This window comes from Nerophis ophidion, linkage group LG14, assembly GCF_033978795.1.
Source record: "Nerophis ophidion isolate RoL-2023_Sa linkage group LG14, RoL_Noph_v1.0, whole genome shotgun sequence".
Taxonomy (NCBI): domain Eukaryota; kingdom Metazoa; phylum Chordata; class Actinopteri; order Syngnathiformes; family Syngnathidae; genus Nerophis; species Nerophis ophidion.
This window is the reverse complement of record NC_084624.1, coordinates 9350582-9368751: the sequence shown is the minus strand read 5'-3', so window position 1 is coordinate 9368751 and position 18170 is coordinate 9350582. Positions and strand designations below refer to the sequence as shown.

General features: G+C 41.1%; 1 protein-coding gene across 6 annotated transcripts in view; it reads left to right on the top strand.

Moving 5' to 3' along the window:
- The window catches only part of pde4ca (phosphodiesterase 4C, cAMP-specific a), a 154930-nt gene that overhangs the window by 131140 nt on the left and 5620 nt on the right, over positions 1–18170 (top strand). For 5 of the 6 annotated variants that reach the window (XM_061919791.1, XM_061919790.1, XM_061919793.1 and 2 more), the window contains 8 exons: positions 5021–5114; positions 7905–8074; positions 8155–8253; positions 10363–10527; positions 10592–10691; positions 10763–10917; positions 13824–13946; positions 14020–14202. In XM_061919791.1, the coding sequence (XP_061775775.1) occupies positions 5021–5114; positions 7905–8074; positions 8155–8253; positions 10363–10527; positions 10592–10691; positions 10763–10917; positions 13824–13946; positions 14020–14202 (1089 nt within the window). Of the gene's footprint in view, positions 1–2047; positions 3103–5020; positions 5115–7904; positions 8075–8154; positions 8254–10362; positions 10528–10591; positions 10692–10762; positions 10918–13823; positions 13947–14019; positions 14203–18170 lie in introns of those variants that run through there. The other variant, XM_061919795.1, reaches the window with a different exon arrangement.

Here is an 18170-nt window from a genome sequence, read left to right as displayed (position 1 = left end):
GAGAGTCCAGTCCATAGTGGATTTAACATAATAGTGTGAGAGTCCAGTCCATAGTGGATCTAACATAATAGCTTGAGAATCCAGTCCATAGTGGATCTAACATAATAGTGGGAGTCCTGTCCACAGTGGATTTAACATAATAGTTAGAGTCCAGTCCATCGTGGATCTAATATAATAGCGCGAGAGTCCAGTCCATAGGGGCTCTAACATAATAGTGAGAGTCCAGTCCACAGTGGATCCAACATAATAGTTAGAGTCCAGTCCATCGTGGATCTAACATAATAGTGTGAGAGTCCAGTCCATAGTGGATCTAACATAATAGCGTGAGAGTCCAGTCCATAGTGGATCTAACATAATAGTTAGAGTCCAGTCCATCGTGGATCTAATATAATAGCGCGAGAGTCCAGTCCATAGTGGGTCTAACATAACGTGAAAGTCCAGTCCATAGTGGATCTAACATCATAGTGAGAGTCCAGTCCATAGTGGATCTAACATAATAGCGTGAGAGTCCAGTCCATAGTGGATCTAACATAATAGTGTGAGAGTCCAGTCCATAGTGGATCTAACATAATAGTGTGAGAGTCCAGTCCATAGTGGATCTAACATAATAGTGTGAAAGTCCAGTCAATAGTAGATCCAACATAATAGTGTGAGAGTCCAGTCCATAGTGGATCTAACATAATAGTTAGAGTCCAGTCCATAGTGGATCTAACATAATAGTGTGAGAGCCCAGTCCATAGTGGATCTAACATAATAGCGCGAGAGTCCAGTCCATAGTGGATCTAACATCATAGTGAGAGTCCAGTCCATAGTTGATCTAACATAATAGCGTGAGAGTCCAGTCCATAGTGGATCTAACATAATAGTGTGAGAGTCCAGTCCATAGTGGATCTAACATAATAGTGTGAGAGTCCAGTCCATAGTGGATCTAACATAATAGCTTGAGAATCAAGTCCATAGTGGATCTAACATAATAGTGGGAGTCCTGTCCACAGTGGATTTAACATAATAGTTAGAGTCCAGTCCATCGTGGATCTAATATAATAGCGCGAGAGTCCAGTCCATAGGGGCTCTAACATTATAGTGAGAGTCCAGTCCACAGTGGATCCAACATAATAGTTAGAGTCCAGTCCATCGTGGATCTAACATAATAGTGTGAGAGTCCAGTCCATAGTGGATCTAACATAATAGCGTGAGAGTCCAGTCCATAGTGGATCTAACATAATAGTGAGAGTCCAGTCCACAGTGGATCTAACATAATAGTTAGAGTCCAGTCCATCGTGGATCTAATATAATAGCGCGAGAGTCCAGTCCATAGTGGGTCTAACATAACGTGAAAGTCCAGTCCATAGTGGATCTAACATCATAGTGAGAGTCCAGTCCATAGTGGATCTAACATAATAGCGTGAGAGTCCAGTCCATAGTGGATCTAACATAATAGTGTGAGAGTCCAGTCCATAGTGGATCTAACATAATAGTGTGAGAGTCCAGTCCATAGTGGATCTAACATAATAGTGTGAGAGTCCAGTCCATAGTGGATCTAACATAATAGCTTGAGAATCCAGTCCATAGTGGATTTAACATAATAGTGGGAGTCCTGTCCACAGTGGATTTAACATAATAGTTAGAGTCCAGTCCATCGTGGATCTAATATAATAGCGCGAGAGTCCAGTCCATAGGGGCTCTAACATAATAGTGAGAGTCCAGTCCACAGTGGATCCAACATAATAGTTAGAGTCCAGTCCATCGTGGATCTAACATAATAGTGTGAGAGTCCAGTCCATAGTGGATCTAACATAATAGCGTGAGAGTCCAGTCCATAGTGGATCTAACATAATAGTGAGAGTCCAGTCCACAGTGGATCTAACATAATAGTTAGAGTCCAGTCCATCGTGGATCTAATATAATAGCGCGAGAGTCCAGTCCATAGTGGGTCTAACATAACGTGAAAGTCCAGTCCATAGTGGATCCAACATCATAGTGAGAGTCCAGTCCATAGTGGATCTAACATAATAGCGTGAGAGTCCAGTCCATAGTGGATCTAACATCATAGTGAGAGTCCAGTCCATAGTGGATCTAACATAATAGCGTGAGAGTCCAGTCCATAGTGGATCTAACATAATAGTTAGAGTCCAGTCCATAGTGGATCTAACATCATAGTGAGAATCCAGTCCATAGTGGATCTGACATAATAGCGTGAGAGTCCAGTCCATAGTGGATCTAACATAATAGTGTGAGAGTTCAGTCCATAGTGAATCTAACATAATAGCGTGAGAGTCCAGTCCATAGTGGATCTAACATAAAGTAGTTCATCTATGGAACAAGACCTAAATGAACGTCGAGGATGAGTGAGACCTTGGTTTATGAGATGGATCCCTCGGCTTTCTTACTCTGAGAGATTGCTAGACTTGAACGAACTGAAGCGGATCATGTGCAAGGTAGTCATGATCGCAGCTTGAACCCACATTTTCTGGCGATGCTTAGTCAGCCATCTTTTGCATCTTTTCCAGTCCACGATGACGGCCGTCACATGATTGCACCGCTTTTATTCTCAGCTTCATGAATGACCGCCCCTCCCCACCTCGTCCCTTTCAACATTTTTCTCCATGCAGTGTCGTCTTCAAACTTGGTGCACATGGTGCGTCTCACAACCTCCGTCTCCAGCGCCCTCAGCCCCTCCCACTTTGTGCGCAGCCCGACCAATGAGAGGCCGCAGCAGCCGCCCCATTGGCCGCTATTCTTAGACATTATTTTGGAGGGAGGCGTGGAAGGGAGTACCGCGTTCTCCCCGTGTTTACACACACCAGAGCGGGCAGTAACGGAGTGAATGAGGGGAGAGTGTGGAGAGGAAGGTGTGCCGCATCCCGCCGTCACTTCGCATTCCCGCACCCTGTGGAAGAGTGGACTGGCTGCAGGCGCCCCCAGGACTTTGCCAGCGGACTCCCCGCTTCTAGCAGCTTCTGCTCAGGCACAGACTGTGGGGAAGGATGACCACCAAGCTCAGCTCCCGCACTCTTGTTTGATTCTTGCTCCCATGCTTGATTTTGTGCTGAGATGCCAGAAGTGAATCGTGTCCTCTCCGTGTCGTGGATGTTCATTCAGGTAAGGAAGAGTTCGGGCTCGCATGTTGCTCGTTCTGGAGAACACTTTGGCTTTTTTGCATCAGTTAAGTCAGCTCTGCAGATAAGTCAAGGTATGTACAAACCCCGTTTCCATATGAGTTGGGAAATTGTGTTAGATGTAAATATAAAGAGAATACAATGATTTGCAAATCCTTTTCAACCCATATTCAGTTGAATATGCTACAAAGACAACATATTTGATGTTCAAACTCGTAAACATTTTTTTGATGTAGCAAATAATCATTAACTTTAGTATTTGATGCCATGAACACGTGACAGAGAAGTTGGGAAAGATGACAATAAATACTGATAAAGTTGAGGAATGCTCATCAAACACTTATTTGGAACATCCCACAGGTGTGCAGGCTAAATGGGAACAGGTGGGTGGCATGATTGGGTATAAAAACAGCTTTCCAAAAAAATGCTCTGTCTTTCACAAGAAAGGATGGGGCGAGGTACAGCGCTTTGTCCACAACTGCGTGAGCAAATAGTCAAACAGTTTAAGAACAACGTTTCTCAAAGTGCAATTGCAAGAAATTTAGGGATTTCAACATCTACGCTCCACAATATCATCAAAAGGTTCAGAGAATCTGGAGAAATCACTCCACGTAAGCGGCATGGCCGGAAACCAACATCGAATGACCGTGACCTTCGATCCCTCTGACAGCACTGCATCAAAAACTGACATCAATCTCTAAAGGATATCACCACATGGGCTCAGGAACACTTCAGAAAACCACTGTCATTAAATACAGTTCGTCGCTACATCCGTAAATGCAAGTTTAAGCTCTACTATGCAAAGCGAAAGCCATTTATCAACAACGTCCAGAAACGCCACCGGCTTCTCTTGGCCCGAGATCATCTAAGATGGACTGATGCAAAGTGGAAAAGTGTTGTGTGGTCTGACAAGTCCACATTTCAAATTGTTAATGGAAATATTCGACATTGTGTCATCCGGACCAAAGGGGAAGCGAACCATCCAGACTGTTATCGACGCAAAGTTCAAAAGCCAGCATCTGTGATGGTATGGGGGTGCATTAGTGCCCAAGGCATGGGTAACTTACACATCTGTGAAGGCACCATTAATGCTGAAACGTACATACAGGTTTTGGAACAACATATGCTACCATCTAAGCGCCGTCTTTTTCATGGACGCCCCTGCTTATTTCAGCAAGACAATGCCAAGCCACATTCAGCACGTGTTACAACAGAGAGTGCGGGTACTTTCCTGGCCCGCCTGCAGTCCAGACCTGTCTCCCATGGGAAATGTGTGGCGCATTATGAAGCGTAAAATACGACTGTTGAATGACTGAAGCTCTACATAAAACAAGAATGGGAAATAATTCCTCTTTCAAAGCTTCAACAATTAGTTTCCTCAGTTCCCAAACGTTTATTGAGTGTTGTTAAAAGAAAAGGTGATGTAACACAGTGGTGAACATATCCTTTCCCAACTACTTTGGCACGTGTTGCAGCCATGAAATTCTAAGTTAATTATTATTTGCAAAAAAAAATAAAGTTTATGAGTTTGAACATCAAATATGTTGTAATGGGTTGTAAAGGATTTGCAAATCATTGTATTCCGTTTATATTTACATCTAACACAATTTCCCAACTCATATGGAAACGGAGATCGTAAGTATGTTCAGACATTACCACAGCTTAGTCAAGTTGTGAAGGGACGGTCGCGGTGGTGCCACGGGTGCATCCTCACTCAGCGCACTGACTTCAAATTCCAAAAGCCACCGTTCATTACGCGGTGTTGTTAGTACCAGCGGGAACAGACCGTTTGATTTTTTGTCGTCGTATTTTAATCGCACTCCTCGCATGCTTTTCTGTGTGTGTGTGTGTGTGTGTGTGTGTGTGTGTGTGTGTGTGTGTGTGTGTGTGTGTGTCTGTAGTTCAAGAGGATGCTGAACCGGGAGCTCACCCAGCTGTCAGAAACCAGCCGCTCAGGGAATCAGGTCTCCGAGTTCATCTCAAGTACTTTCCTAGGTATTTTACCTCTGCTTTGTGTACTATTTCACTTTCCTGTGTACAAGCATTCATTTGTTACTATACCCAACACAAATATAAACACAACACTTTTGTTTTTGCTTCCAGTTGAACTCAAAGATGTAAAACTTTGACTATATACACAAACTTATCTATTCCTCTCATATATTGTCCACAAATCTGTCTAAACCTGTATAAGCATTATAAGCATTTCTTCTTTGCCAAGAGAATCCATCCCACTTCACAGGTGTGGCGTATGGAGGTGCTGATTAAACAGCATGATTATTGCATAGGTGTGCCTTAGGCTGCCCACAATAAAAGGCCACCATGAAATGTGCAGCTTTAACACTCATCACAATGCCACACATTTTGCAAGTTTTGAAGGAGCGTGCAGTTGGCATGCTGACTGCAGGAATGTCCTCCAGAGCTGTTGCCTGTGAATAAAATGTTCATTTCTCCACCATAAGCTGTCTCCAAAGGTGTTTCAGAGAATTTGGCAGCACATCCAACCGGCCTCACACTAGTAACCACACCAGCCCAGGACCTCCACATCCAGCAGGTGCACCTCCGTGACCTCCATCCAACCACTCGAAGGGGGTAGGGGTCAGAAAAGCAGTCAGTATCTGGTGTGACCACCATAGTGGATCCGGTGGAATGTTGGTCCAGTCCTCTTCAATTCCTGCGCCAAGTTTCTGGATATCGGCAGGAAGTGAAACAAACTGTCGTATACGCCGATCCACAGCATCCCAAACATGCTCAATGGGTGACATGTCCGCTGAGTATGCTGGCCATGCAAGAACTGGAATGTTTTCCACTTCCAGGAATTGTGTACAGATCCTTGCAACATGGGGCCGTGCATCGTCATGCTGCAACATTAGGTGATGGTCTCGGGTGAATGGCACAAAAATGGGCCTCAGGAGGTCGTCACGGATACAGTGCATTCAAAATGCCATCAATAAAATGCACTCGCGTTGGTTGTCCATAACACACGCCTGCCCATACCATAACACCACCCCCAACATGGCTCACTCCATTCACAATGTTCACATTAGCATGATGCCACACACGCTGTCGTCCATCCGCCCGAAACAGTGAAAACCGGGATTCATCGGTGAAGAGAACACTTCTCCAATGTGCCAGACGCCATTGAATGTGAACATTCGTCCACTCAAGTCGGTTACGACGACAAACTGCGATGAGGTTGAGACCCCGATGATGATGACCAGCATGTAGATGAGCTTCCCTGAGATGGTTTCCCACAGATTATGCAGAAATTCTTTAGTTATGCAAACCAATTGTTGCAGCAGCTGTCCGGGTGCTGGTTTCACCTGCTGGATGTGGAGGTCCTTGTCTGGTGTGGCTAGATAGTAGATAGTACTTTATTGATTCCTTCAGGAAAATTTAAATTCCAGCAGCAGTGTACAGAGTTGAGATCAATTTAAAAAGTAAATAATGGGGGTATAAATGGAAACAAAATCGAAAAATATTACAATAAGAATAAAAATAAAAAGCAACAATGGGAATAAAATATAACAGTAAAATTAGAATATAACAAGAGAAACTAGGCAGTAGTGACCATGTTATAAAAAAGTATTGCACTGTTATTGTTTTGCATCCCCTGCCATCCTAGTACCCCCCTCCCCAGAGAGGAGTTGTACAGTCTAATGGCGTGTGGGACAAAGGAGTTTTTTAGTCTATTGGTCCTGCACTTGGGATGAAGCAGTCGAGCACTGAACAGGCTCCTCTGGCTACTGATAACGCTACGCAGAGGGTGACTGGCATCATCCAGGATGCTCATTAGTTTGTCCACAGTCCGCTTCTCTGCCACCCTCACCAGTGAGTCCAGTTTTATTCAGATTGTAGAACCGGCTATACTACTAGTAGTTTGCGTTTTGTGATGCTGGTTGGATGTACTGCCAATTTCTCTAACGTGCCTTTGGAGACGGCTTATGGTAGAGAAATTGTTAGGATGTCGCATGGCTGCAGTTGTGTGACCCCGTGGATGCAAGAGTCCAGGAGAGAATTGAGTGAAGGTAAAAAAAATTAATACTCATAAGAAACAAATAAACAGAAAGCAGTCTTGCATAGAAACATTTCCAAACATAGATTTATCCTCAAGCAGTGAGGTGTGCTCGAGTGAAACATAAATAGGCACACGTTTGATTGACAGCAGGTGTGAACCGCTGCCAATCAACGAAAAGAGAAAAACAACAGTGCTCTGTGAATTAAGTAGGAAATAACAAAATAAGAGCACTGAACAGGAAGTAAATACAAAAACACAAAGAACTGAAGTGACGGATTGTCACAGAAATGAACATTCAATTCACAGGCGACAGCTCTGGTGGACATGCCTGCAGTCAGCATGCCAACTGCACACTCCCTAAAAACTTGCGACATCTGCGGCATGGTGCTGTGTGATAAAACTGCATGTTTCAGGTATTGCACACCTTGTGGATCATTAAAGTTTGTCCAAGTCTAAGTCTTTGCAATAATCATGGCGTTTCATCAGTGGATTATCTCGGCAAAGAAGAAATGCTCACTAACACAGATTTAGACAGATTTGTCAACAATATTTGAAAGGAATAGGTCTTTTGTGTATATAGTAAAAGTTCAAGATCTTTTTTTAGTTTAAATCATGAAAAATGGATGCAAAACAAAAGTGTTTTTGTTCGGTGTGTTGTTATATATTACTGTATTTGAAATATGCAATGAAATTCGATCAAATCACATGAAAATGTGTGACTTTTTTGTAGTTACGACTGTAGTGTTAAGATTTTGTCCATCTGACAGAGAAGCCACATGACATGGACATCATGGCTCCGTCCTCCAAGGAGGAGAAGAAGAAGCGACCCATGTCCCAGATCAGCGGCGTGAAAAAGGCTACGCACAGTCCCAGCCTTGCACCCTCCACCATCCCTCGCTTTGGGGTCACTGCGACTCAGGAAGGTCTCCTGGCCAAGGTCAGGGGGATTGATATCATACTACAACTTTGTCATAAATCCTTGTCATATTTTGTTTCACCTTACGCCTCTGTGTTTAGGAATTGGATGACGTCAACAGATGGGGGATTGACATCTTTAAGGTCTCGGAATATTCTGGAAACCGTCCACTCACAGTCACCATGTACACCATTTTCCAGGTAGCACACTTCAAAGATAGTTTAAATCAGTGTTTTTTAACTATTGTCGGAAATATCTGTTTCTCAACTGTGGTCCGTATGGGCCGCAGCGGTACTCACTTGTAATACACTAGTCCGCCACTTGTGCAAGTAATGACAGTATCAAATAAACAGAAGAAGTCTGGAGGACAACATGTATTTAATCTGATCATCAATGGGATTAGAATGTTCCTGTGTACATGGACACTGAACTGCGTTTTCATGCATCACACCTTAAATCGAAATACTTTACCTCGACATGCGCAGAACCTAACTTAAACAAAAAGGTGTGTTATATTTGTGCTATGGCGCCATCTTTTGGACGAGTTTGCTCACTGCAAGTGCTGAAGAAACAGTAAGACTTCTGTCATGATCCGTGGTCCGAATCAGGTTTTTGTTATGTTCTGTTAGTTTGTACTTCATTAGTTCCTGTTTTTGTGCAGCCTTGTTTTGTTTTATTTACCATGGCGACTTATGATTTTCACCTGCCTCTGGTGTTTGGGACGCGCACCTGTTTCCAATTAAGAGACTTTTATTTAAAGGGGAACATTATCAGTAGACCTATGTAAGCGTCAATATATACCTTGATGTTGCAGAAAAAAGACCGTATGTTTTTTTAACCGATTTCCGAACTCTAAAAGGGTGAATTTGGCGATTGAAACGCCTTTCAATTGTTCGTTGTCGGAGCAATGACCTTTCACCCGTGACATCACAACCGGAAGTAATCCGCCAATTTCTCAAACACATTACACACACCAAGTCAAATCAGCTGTTATTTTCCATTTTTTTGACTTTTTTCCATACCTTGGAGACATTATGCCTCGTCGCTGTGTAAACATACTCAAGTTGACTTACGTGGAGTGTACTAATCAGACATACCAATGGTCACAGCATGCTAATCGATGCTAACATGCTATTTAGGCTAGCTGTATGTACATAGTGCATCATTATGCCTCATTTGTAGCTATATTTGCATCCAGCCTTTCCCTCCACCCACACTTAATACCAAACAAACACTTACCAATCGACGGATTCAAGGTGCACCAGTGGTCAAAAGATGCGAAAGTCCCTCGATTGTTCTGCACACTTTACCGACGATAGCGATGCTACGACAGAGATGGCAAGAATGTGTGGATATCCTGCGACACTCAAAGCAGATGCATTTCCAATGATAAAGTCAACGAAATCACAAAGGGGAGTTTTTTGGTTTGTTATTGACTTATGTGCTAATCAGACATATTTGGTCACGGCATGACTGCAAGCTAATCGATGCTAACATGCTATTTAGGCTAACTGTATGTACATATTGCATCATTATGCCTCATTTGTAGCTATATTTGCATCCAGCCTTTCCCTCCACCCACATTTAATGCCAAACAAACACATACCAATCGACGGATTCAAGTTGCACCAATGGTCAAAAGATGCAATCGTTGGTTAGAAGGCGATCGCCGAATTCGTCCTCGTTGTCGCTGTCTGTCGTGATATGGCTCAACAGCTTCCGTTTCTTCTTCAATTTCGTGTTTGCTATCTGCCTCCACACTCCAACCATCCGTTTCAATACATGCGTAATCAGTTGAATTGCTTAAGCCGCTGAAATCCGAGTCTGAATCCGAGCTAATGTCGCTATATCTTTCTGTTCTATCCGCCATGCTTGTTTTCTGTTGCTTCACGCAGTGACTTCACAGGAAAATGGACGGGTGGATATAGCGATGGTGAAAATCAGGTACTTTGAAGACGTTTTTCGGGATATTGCATAATGGGTAAAATTTTGAAAAAAACTTCGAAAAATAAAATAAATTGTGATAATGTTCCCCTTTAAACCACCCTTGCCAGTCAGTCGGTCTGGCGACATTGCTAGTTTCATGCCACAGTTCATGCTGGACCTGGCCGCAGTTTGGGGACCCCTGATGTAGACACATAGAATCATCATACTGCTGTGATTATATGCATCAAGTGTTCATTCAAGGCTAAGGCAAAATATGGAGATATATATGGTGTATCGGGAGATATGGAGATATTAAAAAAAGGCCGTATCGGCCAGCCCTACTTTAAACACATGAAGTATAAACATTGATGTTTTTGCTGCAGGAACGTGACCTTCTCAAGTCTTTCAAGATTCCCACCGACACTTTCATCACTTTCATGATGACCCTGGAGGATCACTACCACGCAGACGTGGCGTACCACAACAACATCCACGCCGCCGACGTGGCCCAGTCCACGCACGTGCTGCTGTCCACGCCCGCGCTGGAGGTAAAAGTCCATGACGATGATGACGACCATGTATTTCCTTCATATTCCTCCTTGTGTTCTAAAGGCCGTGTTCACCGATCTGGAGATCCTCGCCGCTCTCTTTGCGAGCGCCATCCACGACGTGGACCACCCCGGGGTCTCCAATCAGTTTCTGATCAACACCAGTGAGTTGTCGTTGTGGTTGTTGAGCAACGTGGATTCCCTTGATGCTCATCTTACGTTTTCTCCACCCAAGATTCCGAGCTGGCGTTGATGTACAACGACTCGTCGGTGTTGGAGAATCACCACCTGGCAGTCGGCTTCAAGCTCCTGCAGGAGGACAACTGTGACATCTTCCAGAACCTCAGCAAGAAACAGGGACATTCGCTGCGCAAAATGGTCATCGACATGGTAGGTGGCTACTTTTTATACAGATGGGAGTTCTGGTTCTTTGAAGGGAGAGAGCGGCCTTGGTGTTGTAGTTGTAACTAGAGATGTCCGATAATATTTGCCGATATTGTCCAACTCTTAATCACCGATTCCAATATCAACCGTACCGATATACAGTGGGGCAAAAAAGTATTTAGTCAGCCAGCGATTGTGCAAGTTCTCCCACTTCAAATGATGACAGAGGTCTGTAATTTTCATCATAGGTACACTTCAACTGTGAGAGACAGAATGTGAAAAAAAAATTTAGGAATTCACATTGTAAGAATTTTAAAGAATTTATTTTTTTATGATGGTGGAAAATAAGTATTTGGTCAAGCATTCAAAGCTCGCACTGATGGAAGGAGGTTTTGGCTCAAAATCTCACGATACATGGCCCCATTCATTCTTTCCTTAACACGGATCAATCGTCCTGTCCCCTTAGCAGAAAAACAGCCCCAAAGCATGATGTTTCCACCCCCATGCTTCACAGTAGGTATGGTGTTCTTGGGATGCAACTCAGTATTCTTCTGCCTCCAAACACGACGAGTTGAGTTTATACCAAAAAGTTCTATTTTGGTTTCTTCTGACCACATGGCATTCTCCCAATCCTCGGCTGTATCAACCATGTATCCATTTTGGTGTAAACTCAACTCGTCGTGTTTGGAGGAAGAAGAATACTGAGTTGCATCCCAAGAACACCACACCCACTGTGAAGCATGGGGGTGGAAACATCATGCTTTGGGGCTGTTTTTCTGCTAAGGGGACAGGACGATTGATCCGTGTTAAGGAAAGAATGAATGGGGCCATGTATCGTGAGATTTTGAGCCAAAACCTCCTTCCATCAGTGAGAACTTTGAATGGTTGACCAAATACTTATTTTCCACCACAATTTACAAATAAATTCTTTAAAATTCCTACAATGTGAATTCCTGGGTTGTTTTTTCACATTCTGTCTCTCACAGTTGAAGTGTACCTATGATGAAAATTACAGACCTCTGTCATCATTTTAAGTGGGAGAACTTGCACAATCGCTGGCTGACTAAATACGTTTTTGCCCCACTGTATACAGTTGTGGAATGAACACATTATTATGCCTAATTTTGTTGTGATGCCCCGCTGGATGCTTGAAACAATGTAACAATGTTTTCCAAAATACAAACCCTGTTTCCATATGAGTTGGGAAATTGTGTTAGATGTAAATATAAACGGAATACAATGATTTGCTAATCTGTTTCAACCCATATTCAGTTGAATGCACTACAGAAACAAGATATTTCATGTTCAAACTCAAACTTTTTTTTTTTTTGGCAAACACTAATTAACTTAGAATTTCATGGTTGCAACACGTGCCAAAGTAGGGAACTGAGGAAACTAATTGTTGAAGCTTTGAAAGTGGAATTATTTCCCATTCTTGTTTTATGTAGAACTTCAGTCGTTCAACAGTCCGGGGTCTCCGCTGTCATATTTTACGCTTCATAATGCGCCACACATTTTCCATGGGAGACAGGTCTAGACTGCAGGCGGGCCAGGAAATTACTTGCACACTTTTTTTTATGAAGCCACGCTGTTGTAACTCGTGCTGAATGTGGCTTGGCATTGTCTTGCTAAAATAAGCAGGGGCGTCCATGAAAAAGACGGCGCTTAGATGGCAGCATATGTTGTTCCAAACCTGTATGTACCTTTCAGCATTAATGGTGCCTTCACAGATGTGTAAGTTACCCATGCCTTGGGCACTAATGCACCCCCATACCATCACAGATGCTGGCTTTTGAACTTTGCGTCGATAACAGTCTGGATGGTTTGCTTCCTCTTGGGTCCAGATGACATGATGTCGAATATTTCCAAAAACAATTTGAAATGTGGACTCGTCAGACCACACAACACTTTTCCACTTTGCGTCAGTCCATCTTAGATGATCTCGGGCCCAGAGAAGCCGGCGGCGTTTCTGGATGTTGTTGATAAATGGCTTTCGCTTTGCTTTAACTTGCACTTACAGATGTAGCGACAAACTGTATTTAGTGGCAGTGTTTTTCTGAAGTGTTCCTGAGCCCATGTGGTGATATCCTTTAGAGATTGATGTCGTTTTTTTTATACAGTACCGTCTGAGGGATCGAAGGTCACGGTCATTCAATGTTGGTTTCCGGCCATGCCGCTTATGTGGAGTGATTTCTCCAGATTCTCTGAACCTTTTGATGTTATTATGGAGCGTAGATGTTGAAATCCCTAAATTTCTGGCAATTGCACTTTGAGAAACGTTGTTCTTAAACTGTTTGACTATTTGCTCACGCAGTTGTGGACAAAGGGGTGTACCTCGCCCCATCCTTTCTTGCGAAAGACTGAACATTTTTTGGGAAGCTGTTTTTATACCCAATCATGGCACCCACCTGTTCCCAATTAGCCTGTTTGAAATAAGTGTTTGATGAGCATTCCTCAACTTTATCAGTATTTATTGCCACCTTTCCCAACTTCTTTGTCACGTGTTGCTGACATTAAATTCTAAAGTTAATGATTATTTGCAAAAAAATTAAAAAGTTTATGAGTTTGAACATCAAATATGTTGTCTTTTTAGCATATTCAACTGAATATGGGTTGAAAAGGATTTGCAAATCATTGAATTCCGTTTCCTATGGAAACAGGGTTTTGGGAGGAAGTTGAGGTAGTGGGGTTTTGGGTAACAAGGGTGTGTATTGTAGCGTCCTGGAAGAGTTAGTGCTGCAAGGGGTAAAAGCGTGTTCGAGCTAGAAAAAAAGGAATGTCTTAAAACTGTGAATGGGTTCTGAGGGTACACCTAAGAGAGTCCTTTCAAAGACTGGATGTGTTGTGGTGTGTCACACCTCTCCTGGTCGACATCCTCCACTAACCAGTTGGTGCGTCTGTCGGGGTTACAGGTGCTCGCCACCGATATGTCCAAGCACATGAACCTGCTGGCGGACCTGAAAACCATGGTGGAGACCAAGAAGGTCACCAGTTTAGGAGTTCTGCTCCTGGACAATTACTCGGACCGCATACAGGTAAGAACCGTTCATCGTTTCACTCCAGGACTCCGGATTTCAGGTTGTTTTTTTTGACTGTGCGCTTTTTCAGGTCCTCCAGAACATGGTGCACTGCGCCGACCTCAGCAACCCCACCAAGCCGCTGGAGTTGTACCGCCAGTGGACGGACCGGATCATGGTGGAGTTTTTCACCCAAGGGGACAGGGAGCGAGACAAGGGCATGGAGATCAGCCCCATGTGCGACAAACACAACGCCTCCATTGAGAAGAGTCAGGTAAAGCCTAGACTATGGTTCTACGGTATACAGTACCGTGATACTAATGAATCATATTCGATACTACACCGCCTCTAAATAGTACCGATCCACGCCCCTCCAATGGTGGTCATTGCTGGTTTACGAGCAGAGGAGCATGTTCGGCAGTGCACGATCACAGAGTACTTACAAGCAGACAATGTGTTGACAGAAAAGGGAGAATGGACGCATTTTGGCTTAAAAACTAAAGAAAGTTAATGTCTAGCCCCAGTCTGCAGTGTTTTAGCTACTTCTAAATCACTAATCCTCGTCTCCATGGCGACAAATAAAGTATGTTTCTTACAAGTATCATTATCACTGCAGGACGAGGAATAGCCGTAGCTCCCCGGTGTCAAAATGTCAACAAACGCCATGGGTGGCTCTACACCTGACATCCACTGTAATGATACCAAGTATAGGAGCGTATCTAGTTGATACTACTATGATTACATCAATATTTTTTGGTATCAAAACATCTTCTTTCGTTTTTAAAAAAATTATATTCTGTTTATAAACTCAGGGAATATGTCCCTGGACACATGAGGACTTTGAATATGACCAATGTACGATACTGTTACTACTTGGTATCATTGATCGATACCTAAATGTGTGGTATCATCCAAAACTAATGTAAAGTATCAAAGAAGAGAAGAATAAGTGATTATTACATTTCAACAGAAGTGTAGATAGAACATGTTAAATGTTTATTAAAAAATTAAATATGTTTTATATTACTTTTATAATTTATATCTTTTTGGGGGGGTCAATTAATTAATTTTATTAAAATGTTTATTGTAAATGTATATAGGACGAGGAATATCTAAACATGCTTCACTACACACTAGGAGGATACATAAGCTCACAGACGTCATAATGTAAACAAATTCCATGGGTGGATCTACACTTGACATCCACTGTAATGATACCAAGTACAGGAGCGTTCTATGATAAAAATATTTTTTATCATATATTTTCTCCTTTTTAAAAAACAAATCATACAATGTTTATAAAGTCAGTATATATGTCCCTGGACACATGAGGACTTTGAATATGACCAAAGTATGATCCTCTAACAACTTGGTATCGGATCGATACCCAAATGTGTGGTATCGTCCAAAACTAATGTAAAGTGTCAAAGAAAAGAAGAATAAGTGATTATTACATTTTGACAAAAGTGTAGATAGAACATAATAAAACAAGAAAATAAGCAGATATTAACAATAAATTAATAAGCAGACAAATGATTAATTTTCTACCACTTGTCCCTAATAATGTGTACAAAATAATAGGTGTATGAATGACACAATATGTTACTGCATATGTCAGCAGACTAATTAGGAGTCTTTGTTTGTTTACTTACTACTAAAAGACAAGTTGTCTAGTATGTTCACTATTTTATTTAAGGACAAACTTGCAATAATAAACATATGTTTAATGCACACTAAGATTGTTTGTTAAAATAAAGCCAATAATACCATTTTTGTGGTCCCCTTTATTAAAAAAAGTATCAAAATAATTTTGGTAACAGTCCTAAAATAATGGTAACGGGACAACACTACCCTGGACACATGAGGACTTTGAATATGACCAATGTATGATACGGTCACTACTTGGTATCGGATCGATACCTAAATGTGTGGTATCACCCAAAACTAATGTAAACTATCAAAGAAAAGAAGAATAAGTGATTATTACATTTTAACAGAAGTGTAGATAGAACATGTTAAAACAGAAAATAAGCAGATATTAACAGTAAATTATTAATAATATTTTTTACAGTTTGTCCCTAATTATGTGTACAAAAAAATAGGTGTATAAATGACACAATATGTTACTGCATGTGTCAGAAGACTAATTAGGAGTCTTTGTTTGTTTACTTACTACTAAAAGACAAGTTGTCTAGTATGTTCACTATTTTATTTAAGGACAAACTTGCAATAATAAACATATGTTTCATGTACAGCAGGGGTCACCAACACGGTGCCCGTGGGCACTAGGTCGCCCGTAAGGACCAGATGAGTCGCCCGCTGGCTTGTTCTAAAAATAGCTCAAATAGCAGCACTTACCAGTGAGCTGCCTCTATTTTTTAAATTTTATTTATTTACTAGCAAGCTGGTCTCGCTTTGCTCGACATTTTTAATTCCAAGAGAAACAAAACTCAAATAGAATTTGAAAATGCAAGAAAATATTTTAAAGACTTGGTTTTCACTAGTTTGAATAAATTCATTTATATTTTTGCTTTGTTTCTTATAACTTTCAGAAAGACAATTTTGGAGAAAAAAACACAACCTTAAAAATTATTTTTCGATTTTTAAACAAAAATACCTTTTTACCTTTTAAATTCCTTCCTCTTCTTTCCTGATGATTTAAATCAATGTTCAAGTATTTTCTTTTAATTTTAAAGAATAATAAATACATTTTAATTTAATTCTTCATTTTAGCTTCTGTTTTTTCAACAAAGAATATTTGTGAAATATTTCTTCAAACTTATTATGATTCAAATTCAAAAACATTATTCTGGCAAGTCTAGAACATCTGTACAATCAAATTTAAATCTTATTTCAAAGTCTTTTGAATTTAATTTAAAATTTTTATTCTGGAAAATCTAAAAGAAATAATGATTTGTCTTTGTTAGAAATATAGCTTGGTCCAATTTGTTATATTTTTTAAGAAAATGCAGATTGGATTTTAACCTATGTAAAACATGTCATCAAAATTTTAAAATTAATCTCAATCAGGAAAAAATACTAATAATGTCCCATAAATTATTTTTTTAATTTTTTCAAAAAGATTCAAACTAGCTAGTTTTTCTCTTCTTTTTTCGGTTGAATTTTGAATTTTAAAGAGTCGAAATTGAAGATAAACTATGTTTCAAAATTAAATGTTCATTTTTTTCCTGTTTCCTCCTCTTTTAAACCGTTCAATTAAGTGTTTTTTTCATCATTTATTCTCTACAAAAAACCTTCCGTAAAAGGAAAAAAAATGTACGACGGAATGCCATCCATCCATTTTCTACCGCTTATTCCCTTTTGGGGTCGCGGGGGGCGCTGGCGCCTATCTCAGCTACAATCGGGCGGAAGGCGGGGTACACCCTGGACAAGTCGCCACCTCATCACAGTACGACGGAATGACGGACAGAAATACCCATTTTTCTATATATATATATAGATTTATTTATTAAAGGTAAATTGAGCAAATTGGCTATTTCTGGCAATTTATTTAAGTGTGTATCAAACTGGTAGCCCTTTGCATTAATCAGTACACTGAAAAAAGTGACTTTTTGGAGCTGTAAACTCTATTAGAGTAACTTTCATAATTTATACCTAATATTTTTAACATTCAGTAAGAACTAGAGTTTCTTAAGTAAAATTCAACATTTTATTAACGTCATACATGAATTATGGGGGAAGAGTAAGTTTTACTCATGTTTCCTCATACTATTTAAATGTTTAATAGTTGTACGTTCATAAACCTAAAAATATTACATAAACTTTACTCTGAAAATCTGGTGTTTTGAAAGGCATGCATGACAGGCTTCGCTCCGGCCGTTAGGATCACTTCACAGAGCACTGCAAGGTGGCATTATGGGTAATTCTTATCTTGCGTTTATAATGTGTTACAGAGTCTATGTTTACCAGAAAGGTGTGTGGTGTGGGTTCACAGAGTGTGGCGCATATTAGTAAGAATTTCAAAGTTGTTTATATCACTACCGTCAGTGTAAAAGGTATGGCTGTTGACCAAGTATGCATTGCAATCTCGTATGGGAGACATATGCCGTGATGACATGCTGAAGAGCAGTGGTCCCCAACCACCGTGCCGCGGCTGTAGTATAATATTTTGTCAAAGTCCTTTCAATTACACTCTTTTAAGTCCTGCACGCCATTGATGGGCGCGGGAGCGAAAAGAGGTTTTAAAATAATTAGCGGGCCGACGGCTATTCAAGGAAATAT